At 33.7% G+C, this 17,232-nt stretch overlaps 2 protein-coding genes across 4 annotated transcripts; both read left to right on the top strand.

Moving 5' to 3' along the window:
- Positions 1 to 1,013: 1,013 nt before the first annotated feature.
- LOC134278829 (uncharacterized) lies at positions 1,014 to 2,631 on the top strand. 2 transcript variants are annotated; one of them, XM_062761129.1, is made up of 2 exons: positions 1,014 to 1,351; positions 1,930 to 2,631. In XM_062761129.1, the coding sequence occupies exon 2, from the start codon at positions 1,930 to 1,932 to the stop codon at positions 2,455 to 2,457; it is 528 nt and encodes a 175-aa protein (XP_062617113.1). In that variant the 5' UTR covers positions 1,014 to 1,351; the 3' UTR covers positions 2,458 to 2,631. The 2 variants fall into 2 exon arrangements, with proteins under 2 accessions (XP_062617113.1, XP_062617114.1); XM_062761130.1 differs by lacking the exon at positions 1,014 to 1,351 and adding an exon at positions 1,379 to 1,677.
- A 552-nt stretch (positions 2,632 to 3,183) lies between these two features.
- On the top strand, positions 3,184 to 16,664 carry LOC134278832 (ATP-dependent DNA helicase PIF1-like). Of its 2 annotated transcripts, none has more exons than XR_009994533.1 (3): positions 3,184 to 3,851; positions 14,003 to 14,094; positions 14,602 to 16,664. XR_009994533.1 is itself a non-coding variant. In XM_062761135.1 (3 exons), exon 1 carries the CDS (start codon positions 11,424 to 11,426, stop codon positions 13,848 to 13,850), a length of 2,427 nt encoding a protein of 808 aa, XP_062617119.1. In that variant the 5' UTR covers positions 11,290 to 11,423; the 3' UTR covers positions 13,851 to 13,883; positions 14,003 to 14,094; positions 14,602 to 16,664. The 2 variants fall into 2 exon arrangements, 1 of the variants encoding a protein (XP_062617119.1); XM_062761135.1 differs by lacking the exon at positions 3,184 to 3,851 and adding an exon at positions 11,290 to 13,883.
- Positions 16,665 to 17,232: the final 568 nt, after the last annotated feature.

The following is a 17,232-nucleotide window of genomic DNA, read 5'->3' as shown; positions in this document are numbered from 1 at the left end:
GGTGTAGTCATTATGCACGTGCACGCACGTGCGTGCACGTGAATTGAGTAAAATAAAAAATACACTCGAATGAGTGCATTTTTTAATACTTTTGGATTAAATGCTTTGATATTATTAAAATTTTAGATAGTGTAGACAAGATAATATGGTCGTTACGCACATGAACACGCGTGCAATGCCTATTTTTTAAAATATATTTTGTATTTTTCTTGGAAGACCTTGATTAAGTCTAAATTCCATAAAGTATTTCTTATTTAATAGAGATAACAGAGAATATGGCACCAAAAGGGAGTTGGGGAGCGTTTGGGGAACATCTGTAACGGTCCCCGTTACAATTAGCACTAGTTATTATTATTATGTCGCCCCGAACGAAGTCGGGGACGACATATTGATATTGTACGCATGTTTTTTTTATCCAGGCTGTTTCTCGGAGATGGCTGGGGCAATCTTCCTGAAACTTTCCTCAAAGGACGATCACTGGTTGTAGTTGTGCAGTGAGGTCGTTCAGTTCCAATATGTCTACCGTTGTCATGGAAACCTGTAAAAAGCGACGAATTTTGTCCGCGAGTGTTCTCTCTGGTCCCTTAAACGTTCGTCATGAAACTTTTTTTATTCTATTGTTTAGTAATTGTAGTTTTGCATCTAACATTTAAAATCTTCAAATAATCGATTATTGTCATGGAAACCAGGGGAAAATGAAAATTCTTTAACTTCGATTTTTTTCAGTAACTTCTATAGCTTTCGTTTTTAAACTTTTTAGGATAATTCTTTGCAATGTGTCAAAGTGATTTCTATTTTCAAAAAATGTGTAATATGACACTTAGAGTTGCCATAGAAACGAAACAGAAAATCATTTTCCAACTTTTTCCTCCGACGTTCTATTTATTGAACACATTTATATGAGAATTATTGTTTTGTAAGTCAATCAACAAAATTAATACAAATATTTGTTATTTCTTATAAAATTAGTAAGAATGGTTAAAAACGTAAAAAAATATATGTCGTCATTTTTTCCTAGTTACCATTTTTGTATATTACTATACAATGGGGACGGAAAGATAACTCTTACTTATAAACGAGCAAAGAAATTTCTAGATGAAGTGAAAGAGTATCAATGACGTCAGAGACGTCTACACTTATAGAAAAATTACAGACGTCTATATACTCTCCACAAAAAAAATATTTTAATGTTTCATTATCTCTCTTTCTTCTACAATCACATGTTAGTTACCTAACTCAGTGTATAAGCTTCGCTTTATTCCGGAAATAATTTGGATTTTACAATCTTGCGCACTTTTCACACTAAATCACATCGGTGCGCGGTTTTCAACTACACCTACAGAAGACAGACGTAAGTACTACGTCTAGATGTATATTTATTATTTTATAATTCCTATATATGAAGAATTAAGAAATAAAATATGGACAGAGAATAAAGCAAATTTCCAATGAAAGTTTACAGGTAATGAGGTATTTGTGTATTATACATGTAATGTTTCAGACTTTATCCAGGGAACTTTAATAACAAATCACGTGTCAAGATCTTTGTGGGCGATGCCTGTTGTCAATGTTATCTGAAGGAAAATTCCATTGAAAATTGGTGTCTTCTGCATCTTTTGAAGAAAATATGGGAAAAGCACTTATGTTTATGACGTCATAATTAGCATAAAAATACATGTGAGAAAAGTGACTTGTATGATTTTTCTTTTAAAAGCATGAGTTTTCAACTTTTACATCAGTTACAAAAATCATATTCTAGAAAATCGCAGGGCAAAATTTGTATAGAAACTATACATACCTTCTTCTTTATGTCTCTGGTCATCTAAGCGGAGGATCATAGAAGCAATAATTCATGATAAGTCACTTGACAAAGATTTTACTGAATGGCTATATTGTGCTAAATACATTTTTATTTTTGTATTAATTTAGATGTCACACAATGAATTCAAAATTCCAACCATGCCAGTACAGTGCCAACTACAAAAAATTGTAGTGGCTCTTCACAGATTTAGACATAACATGAACAAAAGTGCTCTTGCGATACAGATCTGGGAAAACGCTGACCAAAAAAAGGAAATCAAAGAAGAAACAGTAGAGCTTCAGAGACTCATTGAAATTGAATTAAACTCCATAATCAATCTAGCAAGTAATGCAAAAGCAGAATCTTCAATTCTACACAACAAACTCAGAGAATTACAAAGCAAAGTCGCTCATCTTGAAGAAGAAATAAGAGAAAAACACAAACAATGCGAATTTCTACAGCAGCAAGTTGATGAACTCAACTTTAAAGACATTAATATTGAAGCAGAGATGATTTCAGCACCCAAACAGCAATTGCAATCCAAAGCTGATCAAAAAAATGAAGTCAACTTCAAAGAAATTGAAGAAGAGATGGTTTCAGAACCAAATGAACAGTTGCAATCCAAAGCTGATGATAAAAATTTGAAGGAGTTTTAAATTCATGCAGGGGAACTGTGGGATATATAACTTTGCGTTTGATATAAGAATGCAGTTGCATTGATAAGTTTCATTTTGACCAAAATGCTTATTTTTCTGAACTTATCTTCGAAGATATTGAAGGTTTTTAAAATTTGCTTTGTAATTTTATGACATCCAATTTTGTGAAGTCTTTTGAGCAATTAAAGTTTGCAATAAAATTAAGGTGTACGTGTTATATTAAAGTGCAGATATTTACATTTTTTTTTTTTACAATTATACATTTATGTATAGATAGAAATGACCATTTTCTCAACACTAAAATAGATATCATATATTTTATTAAATGAAATAATAATAGACACTTAAAAAGCAATATGAGCTGCATGTTTGAGAATTTTATTTTGCTGTGAAATTGTGTTATTGTCATTAATGTGTATGTAGCCTAAATATTAATGATAAAAAATGCAAAATAAAGTTTAAAAATGATTCAGGAGAAATATTTCTGTACAACCAAATATACAGTATTATATAAGAAATCATTATTGTACAGGACGACAAAAATTCAATTTTGCTTCAATCAGAGCTTATAAAAAGTTCTTCTACAGCAAATATGAACAACAGACGTATATAAACATTCTTTTTTCCTGTCACTGTAATAATTAAGTACAAATTTGAAATATTTTTTTTCCGATGTCAAACATGCAGCTCATATTCCTTTCATGACATATATTAACATTCTAGTATACTCTCTCTCTCCCTCTGTAAACACTTTCCTTTTTTCTTTTTCTTTTTTAAGTTTATATTTTTTGTACCTTTTCATTTTTTTTATTTCATTTTTTTTATTTTATCTTGAATATCATACAACGACATTGGAACCTAACAAATAACATTCAATTACGTCAATGTGAAATGATCTTTTCTCCTAAGCTTGCTTGCATAAGTTAAATTTTTTCATACCTTAAATTTCTAAAATTTGATAGAAAGAAAAAAATCCATGAAAAATTAGTTTTAAGCAAGTATTTCTGGTTATCAGGTCATTCCTCAAGTTTGGGACATTATACCCGTCAAATTTACATCTGAAATTTATCCCCTTAAAGGTTTTTTTTTCTTAATTTTTTTCCCATGAATCTAACATACAATAATAATATTTACAAGAAAAATAGATATAGCATTTATTTTAAACATCTTTTTATCTTTGCGTTTTTACTTAATCAGGGGATTTACTGATCAGTTTGCTATAGTCCGACATTGTTATGGTCCGACTTATCTGTCAGCGAATCAGGGCATTATGCTATCAGGGCATTAGACCTCCCTCCCCCCCCGCGAGGAGCTCCGAATGAATGTTATTAGTGACCATCGACTGTGATAATTATGCTACTCTCGATAAATAATCATTATAATGTTAAACCAGGGTAAGTGTTTTCAACTCATCGTGAAATATTTTAATCTCTTTTAGGATATTACTGACACACCATTTAACTACGTATGTTAGTAATAAATTCGAGAACGCGTTAAGAATTTGCGAAACAAATTGGCGTTTGATTCATGGCGCCATTATTCCACAAGCATGACAAGTGACAGAAAATGATTCTGTCTCATTATGTGCCTTTCTTGATATATACAAGATTTTAGTTCAGTGCATAACATATATGCTTAACATCATCGTTGAACATAGCTGCAGATCTGTAGCTCTCCTAAAAATATATATTGGCAGACGGCGGAGAGGTACAGTGCCACCCATTGAACAGGTTGGGACCACTCGCTCAAATGGGATATAATAGGCCGTTTGGAATAGAATGTCCCAAATGGGCTATAAATTTACAGTGCAAAAAAGGAAAAAAAATATTTTGGATATTGATATCATAAATCCGCACGAGGGCACCTAAATCTGAATAACTTTTGGTAAGCAAGTTTTTATGCAATCCTATAGTTTGTAAGATTGATCCCCAGTAAGTTGAGAAACTTCCAAGGGATCGATCTCCTAAACAATGGCCCTGCAGAAAAACTTGTCAACCAAAAGTTATTCCTTTATCAGTGTCCTGATGCGATTTATGATATTTAAATCCAAAATAAAAATTTCATTTATATCCCATTTGGGATATCCTTCACTCCTCTATCAAGTACTTTCGTAGTTTACATTTGTAAGAAACGCACAAGACAGAAATGTCTTGCAAATCAAAATGGCATTATCAATAGGCGTAATTTTAGTTGGTATCAATTTCAGGGCTAGGACGTCTATTAACAACAAATAAAAAGTAGATTTTTTTGTAGAAATAGTGGAAGATTATTAGAGGAACACAGGGTTATTAATATTTTGAGATGACAGTTTTAAAAACAAAGAGAAATATATCGAGAAACGGAGCACTGTTTGGTGCGCAATAAATGTACAGTTTTTCAGTGGGTGTCACTTTATAGCCCTCCGGTCTGTCAATATATATTTTTCAGAGATATGCAGCTGGGTTGAACAGGTCCAAAAAATAATTCCCCAAGTAGCTAGGAAATTATTAACATCTATTGGTAATCGTATGTATCTATTTTTCGTATGGTACAATTGAAGACAATACACATACCTCAGAAATTTCTTTTTTTTTAATTATTGGATGATAAAGTTATGGTTTTCACTCTCTTTCATATGTCTTTTAGTTCCTATTCTTTGGTTAGAATGACAAATGCACTAAAACATTTAAAATTGGTTTGAAACTGGAATGTTTTGTATTATCCGCAATGCCATGCTGTCCCAGTCAGACGACCAAACGCGCCTCTAATTCTGAAGAGCTCACTAATGGAAATACAACGTATTCTGTCAGACAAGACAATTTAGACAAACTCCAAAAAATGTGTGAATGCTGAAAATGAAGTCTTCAGCTCCATAATGCAATGTGGCAAAATGATGTCTGATGTCAGCAAACAATAGGTTGTCGTTCGCTTTCAAAACATTATAATAGTTACATTTTGCATATATTTCACTTTGTCATGCATATCTATTTCTCAGTAATTGATATGACTTAAAATGTTAACATTGAAATGAATATTTCATCTTTTTGTAAATACAATCAAAATACTGTAGAAGTACTTTTCCCTAGTGGTATTAATTTAAGCTATGTACATGGTCACAATTTCACTGCAGAAATTTGTCCCAATCGTATTTAAAATATGTGTAAGGAATATAGCGAGAGTTCATGGAATCTGCATAATGTTCTACCTGCGGACTTAAGAGAAATAGAAATTTGGCTGAATCATGACCCCTTGGAAAATAATACATCTACAGCAGTGTTTTCAATAAGAGCCAGTAACCGACAAAATTAACCACCTAGTGTTTGAGAAATTCTGCCAGCTATGAAATTTCTGTCATGATTATGATTTTGGCAGGGCATGAAATCCATAGACTTTATTGCAACGGGTTTTATTAAAACTATTTCCATAATCAGGAGTAACATCCCCTTAGTGTGCTCTTTTTTCAAGGAAGTTTGATTTCATCATTAACTTCAAGTAACAGCATGCATCACAAAATGTTAAAGGAAAGTCGTGGAGATACATCACTGCTGCTCCTGTAAAACATGCATTTCAGTTCACATAAATAAAGAGGCATAAAGAATGGTCCCTTCCGAAAAGATTTATTTGTGTGTTATAATTTTGAATTGAAAATTGAGTGTGCAGCAGCCTCTATATAAAGTGAGGGATTCCCTGGTGAAGTAAATTCGTTTAACTCCTTGTGTTTAATTATAGGTATTACATCTTGTTTTCTTTTCTTATTTCCTGAAAATTTGCTTATGCCATTTTTTTTACAACATTTTGTCTCAAATATGATTGCCCTATCATATCTCATTTAGAAATTTAAATATCAATTCTGAAAGTCAAGGTCAATAGGTCACAAATCATAGCAGCATGAACATATTTGTCACAGGTAATGCACATGTCAAATATGAAAGTCATATCTCTTCTCAATATAAGAAACAAAATGTGTTTCTGAAACACTGAGGACCTCTAATGTCAACATAGAAAAGTTTAAACTTTTCTGAATTGAAAATTAAATATATTATAATCAAATTTCTTTATTAAAAGTAGGTCAAACTCCAAGGTCAAGGTCATTCTTGAGATCCATTGAAAGGTCCTGTCACAATGATAAAATACGTGACACATAAAAGCACTAGTACAAACCCTTTGAAAGTAATGGTCAAGGTTTCTATTTTAAAAGTACGTTTAACTTCAAGGTCAAGAAGTTGAAGTTCTTTGTATCCAATTTAGGTGTCTTCTCACAAAAATTATGTATGTGAAGTATGTAAGCCCTATTCCTAACATTCAAAAGTTATGGCCAATGTTAAATTTTTTTCACATGTACAGAAATCTCCAAGGTCAATGTCCATAGGTCAAAATATGGGTACCGAATGAAAGGCCTTGCCTTTATATATGTATATATAGGAAGAATCTTTAAAATTTTCTTCACCAGAACCACTTGGCTGGGAAAGACGAAACTAATGTGAAAGCATCCTAGACTAGTGCAGATTCAAGATTGTTCTAATGATGACCCCTGGAGGTAGAGCGGAGCTACAATTAAATATTAAATTTTTACATAGGAATATATACAAATGAATATAGCAAAAATCTTTTAAATGTTCAAGAACCACTGTGCCAGTAAAGATGAAATATATATGGAAGCATCCTCAGGTAGTGTACGAAGATTCAATTTTGTTTAATTCACGACCCCAAGGGGTAGGGCTGGGCTGCAACTAAGGATCAAAGATTTACATAGGAATAAATAGGAAAAATCATTACAAAATTTCTTCTCCAGAACCACTTGACCAGGAGAGACCAAACACATGAGAAAGCATCCTCAGGCAGTGCAGATTCAAGTTTGTTCACTTCATGACCCCTAGGGGTAAGGAGGGGCTACAATTGACAAAGTTTTACTTAATATATATATATAAGAAAAATCTTTTAAATATTGTTCTCTAGAACCACTGTGCCAGTAAAGATCAAACTTACCGGTATATCGAAGTATCATCAGGTTGTGCAGATACAAGTGTCTTCAAATCTTGACCCCCGGGGTAGGGCGGGGCCACAATTTAGGATCAAAACTTTACATAGGAATATGCATGTATAGGAAAACTTGTGCTTTTAATTTACATGTAATTAGCAGGGTTTCCAAATTAAAGGTAATCAGTTAGTCCCAGACTTCTACATTTTCAACCAGACTAATAAAATCTTTGGCTGATTAGTCTGAACAGACTAATAAAACTTTCTAAAACAAGATGTACGTGTGAAACACTCCTCGCCCGGTTTCAACAGAATTTGAAACAAGTTATTTTTAGAATATACGTAACAGTCAAGGTCACCAGGTCATTGACCCTGGTGTTTCAAATTGTTCTATATCAGAAAAATAAATTTTACTAATTACTAGTATTGTACACATAATTCATTTTTGTTGTCATGTTCTAATTTTATGTCTTATGTAAATTTCATGAACTTATTTCATTGGTGTTTCAATTTTATAAATAGTTCCATGAAGTTACACAGTAAATTAACCCTGACATCCTTTGAAGAAAATGTCAAGAAAGAAAAAAAAAGTTGGTGAAAGAAGAAAAAGAGAAAAAGACAGAGAGAGAAAGCGACAGAAGCGGTGTCAACAATTTGCAAGAAAAAGTCAAAACAATATTCCAATTGTACAACAAAACCAACCAAAGAATCAAAACAATATTCCAATTGTACAACAAAACCAACCAAAGAATCAAAACAATATTCGAATTGTACAACAAAACCAACCAAAGAATGAAAACAATATTCCAATTGTACAACAAAACCAACCAAAGAATCAAAACAATATTCCAATTGTACAACAAAACCAACCAAAGAATCAAAACAATATTCCAATTGTACAACAAAACCAACCAAAGAATCAAAACAATATTCCAATTGTACAACAAAACCAACCAATTGCAAAGAATCAAAACAATATTCCAAATGTACAACAAAACCAACCAAACAAAAGAAAACTAGAAGAAACGATAAATGGAGAAATAGAGGGGAAAAAAGAACCACAGGTACAACACAGACAAAAACAAACAAAGAATTCTGTTATAGATCATGACAGAAAGAAAAGAAAAACAGACAGAGATAGAAAGAGAAAGCTGCAGGAGGAAAAAAAAGAAAAGATTCCATTGGTGCAACAAAGAAGAAATCAAAAAATTAAAAGGTCAATAACTATAGCAACACACTTTAGGCAACTTGTGACAGATGGACCCCAGTATGTTTGCTGTGTATGTCATAAGTTCAAATTTAGGAAACAGGTTCTTCTTTGTATGAAAAAGAAATATTCTAAAAAAGGGAAAAATACGAAAACAATGGCTAATCAGTGTATAAGTAACAAATTTCTTTCAAGCTGTACTAAGGGCTGCAGTAAAAAATGTACATTAAAAAACCACAAATTATGGATTTGTTACACGTGCCACAGGCATCTTATGAAAGGCGAAATGCCTGCTGATGCTGATGCTAATAACCTGACATTGAAACCTATCCCACAGGAGCTCAATACAATGAATACCTTGGAAAAACAATTAATTTCACTCAGAATACCCTTCATGAAGCTTATTACCCTGCCAAAAGGAAATCAAAGAGGAGTTATGGGACCATGTGTTTCTATTCCAACGGATATTGAAAAAACAACAACTATGCTGCCTAGAAGTGAAGATGAAAGTCAGCTCATCAAATGCAAACTAAAAAGAAAACTGTCATATAAAGGTCACATCCAGTATCAATTTGTCAATCCAAAGAAAATTTGTGAAGGTTTGAAATACCTTCAACAAAACAATCCTTTTTATGAAAACAAAAGTATAAATCAATCATGGGAAGAAAGTGTTCCTGACCACGTAAGTGACATGACAGAATCAACTGAACTTTACTCAGAAGATGACAATAAAAATGAATCTCAAAATATGGAACTTAATGATTGCGACCATTTCTCAGGAGAAGAAGAAGAAGTATTAAGAATACGTGGTATGCCATCAGAAACATGTCTTCAGCCAGTGGACATAGGTCAAGAAATTCTTGACCAAAACTTTGATGAAATATTTTGCATAGCACCAGGTGAAGGAAATACTCCTGTCAGCATGCTACAAGAAGTAGGCAACGAAGCCATGTCTTTCCCTGTGCAGTTTCCTAGCGGACAGTTTGGTACCTATGATGATGAAAGAAAAATTCGCCTAACACGTTCACATTACTTCCATTCCAGACTTCTTAATGCTGATAGTAGGTTCTCCAGTGACCCTTCATACATATTTTATGCACAATATTTATCTGAACTTGAACAGATTATATCTAAAGTTTCTATCGCGTTAAGAAAAGGTACTGGAAAAAATGCAGGAAATAAAATTACTGCCAAGATGATAACGGATAGAAGTCAACTTAAAAAAATTCTGACCACTGATCAGGGCTATCAATTCATGACACCAATCCGAGGAACACCGCCGTATTGGCAATCAACACTGCGAGACCTTATGGCTATGATAAGACAACTTGGTATACCCACGTGGTTTGCTACCTTTTCAGCCGCAGACATGAGATGGACCGAAATGTTACAAGTACTTTTGGAACAACAAAATTACACACAGTCACTTGAAGATATGGATTGGATACAAAAATCTGAGATATTGAAAAATAATCCAGTTATGGCTGCTACCATGTTTGACCATAGATTTAAAACCTTCCTTAACCAGGTTATTATTAAAAAAGGTGTCATTGGAAAAATCAAAGATCATTTTTTTCGAATAGAGTTCCAGCAGCGAGGGTCGCCACATGCACACTGCTTGTTTTGGGTGGAGGATGCACCACTTCTTGATCAAGATAATGATCAGACAGTTTGTGACTTTGTTGATAAATTCATAACTTGTGAAATGCCTCCTGAAAATACTGATCCTGAACTATGTGAAATAGTGAGCACTACCCAACAGCATAGTAAAAATCATTCCAAAAGTTGCAGAAAGAAAGGAACAACATGCCGTTTCAACTTCCCACGCCCACCTTCACAAAGAACATTTGTGTCACGCACCCAAAGCATCACAGATCCATCAATAACACAGACACCACAACAACTCCAATCCGCTGCAAAAGATACATTGACAAGACTTTGGGATGTTACCAACAGTGTTGAACTTCAAAACATCAAGACAACCTCTGATTTATTTGCTGCAGCACAAATGTCTCAGGAGGACTTTGAAACTGCATCAAACATTTTAACAAAGAGAACCAGCATTGTTTTAAAGCGGGAACCAAATCATTTGTGGATAAATCAATATAATCCTGACCTCCTCCGTTGCTGGAATGCTAACATGGATATCCAGTACATCACTGATCCTTATTCATGTGTTATGTATATCATTTCTTATATCTCTAAAGCAGAGAGAGAAATGGGACTTGTCTTAGAAAATGCAAAGAAAGAAGCAGTAGAAGGTAATGCAGATGCACAACAAGCCATGAAGAAGATTGGAGCAGCATACTTTCGTCAGCGTGAAGTGAGTGCTCAAGAGGCAGCATATCGAGTATGTGATCTCCACATGAAGGAAACATCCAGGAAAGTCCAGTTTCTTCCAGCTGGTGATGACCAAGTTAAATTGAGTTTGCCACTTCATTTAATACAAAAAAGGGCCCATGAAGTAGATGATGAGAATATCTGGATGCCATCGATATACGATAAGTATAAGGCAAGACCTAGTTTGCAGGAGTTTGACCAGCTCTGTTATGCAGCATTTTGTTCTGAATACCGTATTCTGTCTGCCTCACAGGTTCCCAAGAACAGAGCTCATATTCATGAGCTTCAGAATAACCTGGGTTTTATTCAAAAGCATTCTAGAACACAAGCAAGCATAGTAAGATATCCAAGATTTTCTGAAAAGAAAAATCCTGATTTGTTTTACAAATCAAGCTTACAACTGTTTCTACCTCACAGAACAGATCAAGAATTAAAACCTCAGAAATTCCACTCATATGAAGATATGTATTTCAATGGTGCAGTGGCCCTAACATTATCACTCCCACCACAAAAAGTAAAAACAATTATAGAAAGTAACAGGCAAAAGTTCGAACACAATGCAGATGTCTTAGATGAAGTTCACAAGTTAATAGAAAGTAATGGTCCCCTTGAAGATGCATGGGCTTCCATTGCACCTGAATCTGAAGTTGAACGAATAGAACTTGAAGAACAAAAGAAACACCTGGATGAAGAAGATTATACAGAAATACCTGAACTGGAAACTCCAAGCAAAAGACAAAGTAAGCCAGGTGATTTTGAAATCAGCAATAGCCTATTTACCAGCAGCCAAATTCAACCTTTATTACGCCAACTCAATGAAGAACAGAAAGAAGTATTCTACAGTGTCAGACAGTGGTGCTTAGATCATGTTCATGGTCAGCAGCCAGAACCATTTCGTATTTTCATAAATGGAGGAGCTGGCACAGGGAAAAGCCACTTAATCAAATGTCTATACTATGAAGCCAATAAAATTTTATCTCCAGAAACACCTAATCCAGATGACATTGTTGTTCTCCTCACAGCTCCTACTGCAACTGCAGCGTTCAACATTGGTGGGACTACGCTTCACCAGGCATTTTCACTTTCTAAATCTCTACCCCTTCCATATCATTACAAAAGAGATGACGAACTGAACAAACTCCGTACCAAACTTCAACACCTAGTAATATTGATCATTGACGAAATATCTATGGTAGGACAGAATATGCTTATATACGTCAGTGAGAGACTTCGTCAGATCAAACAGAGTGGAAATGCTTCATTTGGAAATGTCTGTGTTATAGCTGTTGGAGATTTTTTCCAATTACCACCTGTCAAGCAAAAGTGTCTTTATGACCTCCGACCAGAAAATGTTCTAGAACTATGGAGCTCAAATTTCTCATTGGTTCAGCTTAACAAAATTATGAGGCAGAAAGATGATGCTCAATTCGCAGCCTTATTGAATAGACTTCGTGTAAAGAAGAAATCAGAGACTTTGCTACCTCAGGATAGATCAATTTTGGAAGCCTGCACACAACATACAATTCCATCTGATGCTCTCCATATCTTTGCTACCAATAAAGAAGTGAATACTCACAACTCTAACATGATTACTGAGATTTGCAGTAATATTGAGACAATATCAGCACAAGATTTTGATAAACATCCTCAGTCAGGAAAGCTCATACGAAAGGATTCACCATATGACACAACACGTGACTTTCTACCAGCTCATTTGCTTATAGCACCAAAAGCAAGAGTGATGTTGATAAGAAATATTGATATTTCCATTGGACTTGTGAATGGTGCTATTGGGACAGTCACCAGCATCCTGCCATCTTCGACAAATTCAACATTACCAAAGAGTATTCAAGTACTTTTTGACAATGAAAAGATTGGTAAAAACAAATCAAATCAGGGAAAACAGTCTGTGTCCATTGAACCATTTGAAGAGAACCTGAACAACAATGCTATCAGGCATCAATTCCCATTACAGTTGGCATGGGCCTGTACAACCCATAAAGTACAGGGCATGACAATAGATAAAGCAGTAGTATCATTGAAACACACCTTTGCAGCTGGCATGGCCTATGTCGCACTAAGCAGAGTGAGATCTATGGATGGTTTGGTTATTAAAGACTTTGACGAGGACAAAATTTACTGCATTGAACAGATATCAGATGCTTTAAAAAGAATGCCTCAATTCGTGCCTCTGCCACATCACACATGTACTGAGCAGGATCATATTCAAATTCTGCTTCACAACATACAAGGATTAATTCCTCACTTTGATGATCTACTTGCAAATTCTGACAAAAATAAGGCACATTTTATTTGTTTAACTGAAACATGGTTGGACAACTCAACACATACTCCACAAATTAACAACTTCAGTCTGATTCACAGACCACGTAATTCCTGTTATTCTACAGAACTGCCTTTATTTAGAGAACTTAAGGACAAAAAGCATGGTGGAGTTGCCATTTATGCGCGTAATGATCAGCAATATCATCAGTTGTCATTCCATTGTTGTAACCTTGAATATGTTGCTGTGAATATACCTGAAATTCAAACAAATCTTGTTACTGTGTACAAACCGGAATCTTATCCAACATCAATTTTCATGAAGGAACTACATTGCTTACTACAGATGATTCAGAAAGAACACATGGCAACCATCTTACTTGGTGACTTTAATGAAGATATCCTGAAACCTAACACTCAAATCAAAACTTTTCTTGAAGGACGTGGATATGTACAAATAATTGATAAACCAACTACAGATGGATACACCTTGATTGATCATGTGTATGTTAATGGACATATTCAAACATCTGCAAAAGTTCTCCAGACTTACTACAGTTACCATAATATGATTTCAGTACAAGCAAAAATGTACCCTTTTACATGATACTTAGAGACACATAAACATTTATAATAACCAGTAAGTATGGTCACTTCTATGTGATTTTTTCCCTGTCATCATTTTGTTTCACTTGAGAAATAGAACAGCTGTTCTAAAAAAAATTTTTTTTGCTATAACATTGTTCATATTTTTTTTAGGTTGTTCATGAAAGATAAAGGATCTCCATGATTCAAAGTTACAAGTTATTAATTCATTTTAAATTTCCTTCAAGGAAAAGCTTAGAAAAAAGGTAAGAGAAGTTTTAAATGTATGTACATTACTTTTTATTTCTACAAAAAAAAAACACACACACAGAAATGAATACAGTGTACAATCTTTTATTTAATTGGATACATCCTTCTCTAAGCATATTTGTGTTGACCAAAATACTTTTATTTAAAATTGCTGTATGATTGTAACAGCATGTACAGCAATCCATCTGTGTACAACATTTACATTTCATTAATATCTAAAATATGTTAAGATGACAAGTCTATAATAGTTTAATCTTAATTTCCTGCTCTAAGTACCTCTTCTTTATATCACCTTACCTAAAGCTTTTAAGCCCAAGTTAGCTTAAATTTCTGATCACCAGGTGAACAGTGTGGCCCATTAGCCTATTTATTTAATTGTTGAGTCTGTGAAACAAGTAAATGGAATGGACCACACATCATTCTTATTTTAAATTATAAGTGTGTATCTTAAAGTACAATACAGTTTCCTTCAAACTTAACAAATAACATTTATTTCTTTTTAGCTCCAACCAGGATTCAAACTTCAGATGTGTTTCCCTTGATCATCACAATGGGATACGATACTTTGGTCTCCCTCGAAAGTGAAGCTTACCCCTTCAACTTGAAGCACATGCAAGATTTAACTTCACAAGTCTTCATTAAGAAGAACTATTACTGTGTTTTGCATCTTTCAGTTCACCTTCTATTATTTACTTGTAAATGTGTTGTCAAAATTTCATATTGAAATGTACGTGAAAAATGTGTTTATTTTGCAACTCACTTTTATTGTACTTACTGATAATTTTCTCAAGACAAATAATTTTCTCTCAAAGCAGACTCTACTGCACATGGATATGCATGTAATTTAAAAAATTATGAAAACTCCATAATAATTTTTAAAATTTTAATGTAATGCTTTCATGAATGTACATTAAATGTGTTCAACTTATTCACCCTCAGATTTCCATGCTATTACATTCTTAATTTAAAAAAGAAGTGTAGTAAAAACAATCAAGAGGGTATTATCTTAAAAAGAAATACATTTATATCATACATGTATGTAGTATTTCCCAATTTTATCAGTGCTAGTATTATTTCTGATAACAGATACTTTTGCATTTCTTCAATATGTTGACTGCTATATACTCAGCTAGAGCATTCAATTTCTCTTTTATAAAGGTAGGGTAAGATGTACAGTAAGCAAGCACACCAATAACAGTTTTAGGTCATATTCACTGTGACATAAGAATATTAGATATAAGGAACTTTGCTTAATATGTAATGAATCAAACCATCACTATCTGGCACTTTGTTATTTAACTTTGTTTACTGTAATTCAGTAATTATTATATTCATGTACCTCATAATAACTAAGTCATTCAGAACAGATAGACTAGCAAAAGGAAGAAAAAGTCATTGCAACCAAAATAACTGATTTAATTGAAATATAAAAATTAAGAATTCAATTGGGTCAAACATTAATTGTTATGAAAAGGGACATAACTCTGTAAACCTAGCAATTTTGATTTCAGGAAAATTATTTTTTTCAAAATAGGCTGCTCTGATTAGAAATATTTCTTATACATTATTTACATAACTTATTTTGTATATCTTCAACATAGAAAACTGCAGTAAAACATGAACAACAATTCATCATAATGACATGTTATATCCCTTTCTCCATAGTTATTGATGTAAACTTAAATGATGCTTTTCACTTTTTTTTGCTTCATATTTTACTCAATAAATTATTTGAGACTACAGTTTATTTTAATGTTCATAAACTCAGTTATGATTAATTTTATGATATACAAATAAAATAAAGGGAGATAACGATCAGTTTGATTCACATTTAAGATTACCAAAAAATCGATTCGGATTGTTGCCATGGGAATGTGAAAATTCTTAAACTCTGATTTTTTTCATCAAAGTACTGGTAGGACTGATACAAGTTGAAAGTTCTCCCAGCTTAGCTAATGGGTATTGTTTTACAGATGAAAATCTTGTCCAGTTCGGGGCGACATACGCTATTGCTTGCAATAGCAGACTTTCTAGTTATTATTATTTTTCTTCTTCTTCCTGGAACTTTTTTGTCCGGGAATGATCTTGTAAACTGTTTGTCCGATGTAGGTAAAACCTTTTTAGGGTTAGTAGACATGTTATGTAGATTTGCGGAATCAAGGTCATTTTGCGCGCACGTGCTTGCAAGAGCGTGCACGTGCAACACGTGAAATGACCAATATAATAGATATAGCCACAACTGTTCTATTTTTAAATGAAATGCTTTGAAACTCATAATGTGAGGATATGTTAGTAGTATAGACATGACGACATGGTGAAAATAGCAAGATCTCACGCGCATGCACGTGCACTTCGCTCTGATTGGCTGCAACTAAAGTCTCAATATCTTTCTTGTTTTTTGACGAAATCCTTTGAAATTTTGAACATAGCCATGCATTAGGATATCCTACAACATGAAATAAAGCAATTATCATGAAAACACGTGCATGCACGTGCGCTGCAATCTGATTGGCTGAAACTTTAAACAGCTATAACTCCCTTGGTTTTCAACCAAACAGGATGATATTTGGAACATAGGTAGATATAATGGACTTCTACAAGTAGGTATGGTCATCATGCACATGCATACACATGCGTGTACATGTGCTGCAATCTGATTGGCTGAAACTTTAAACAGCTATAACTCCCTTAGTTTTCACCCAAACGGGGTGGAATTTAGAACATAGATAGATGTAATGGACCTTTACAAGAAGATATGGTCACCATGCTCATATATGCACGTGCGTGCACGTCAAATGAGTTGAATAAAAATACACTTGAATGAACGTATTTTTAATACTTTTGGATTAAATACTTTAATATTTATTAAAGACTCAAATGCATAGATTCTGTCCTATATAAGGAAGCTTACAGGGAATATGGCACCAAAAGGGAGTTGGGGAGCGTTTGGGGAACATCTGTAACGGTCCCCGTTACAATTAGCACTAGTTGCTTTATATGTTGAGGAATGATGTTGCCATGGTAACTGAAATTGGTTTTTTTTTTTGGTAAAATTCTTTTAAAGGCTACTCCTACAGTTGTAGTCTTATTGCAATCTTTCCATTTAAAGAGACTTAATCAAAGATCATTATTCT

Source organism: Saccostrea cucullata, unplaced genomic scaffold (genome assembly GCF_032062105.1).
Source record: "Saccostrea cucullata isolate Sc308-1 unplaced genomic scaffold, CSIRO_AGI_Scuc_v1 ctg6324, whole genome shotgun sequence".
NCBI lineage: Eukaryota > Metazoa > Mollusca > Bivalvia > Ostreida > Ostreidae > Saccostrea > Saccostrea cuccullata.
The sequence above is the reverse complement of the archived record's forward strand: the minus strand, read 5'-3'. Positions and strand labels throughout refer to the sequence as shown.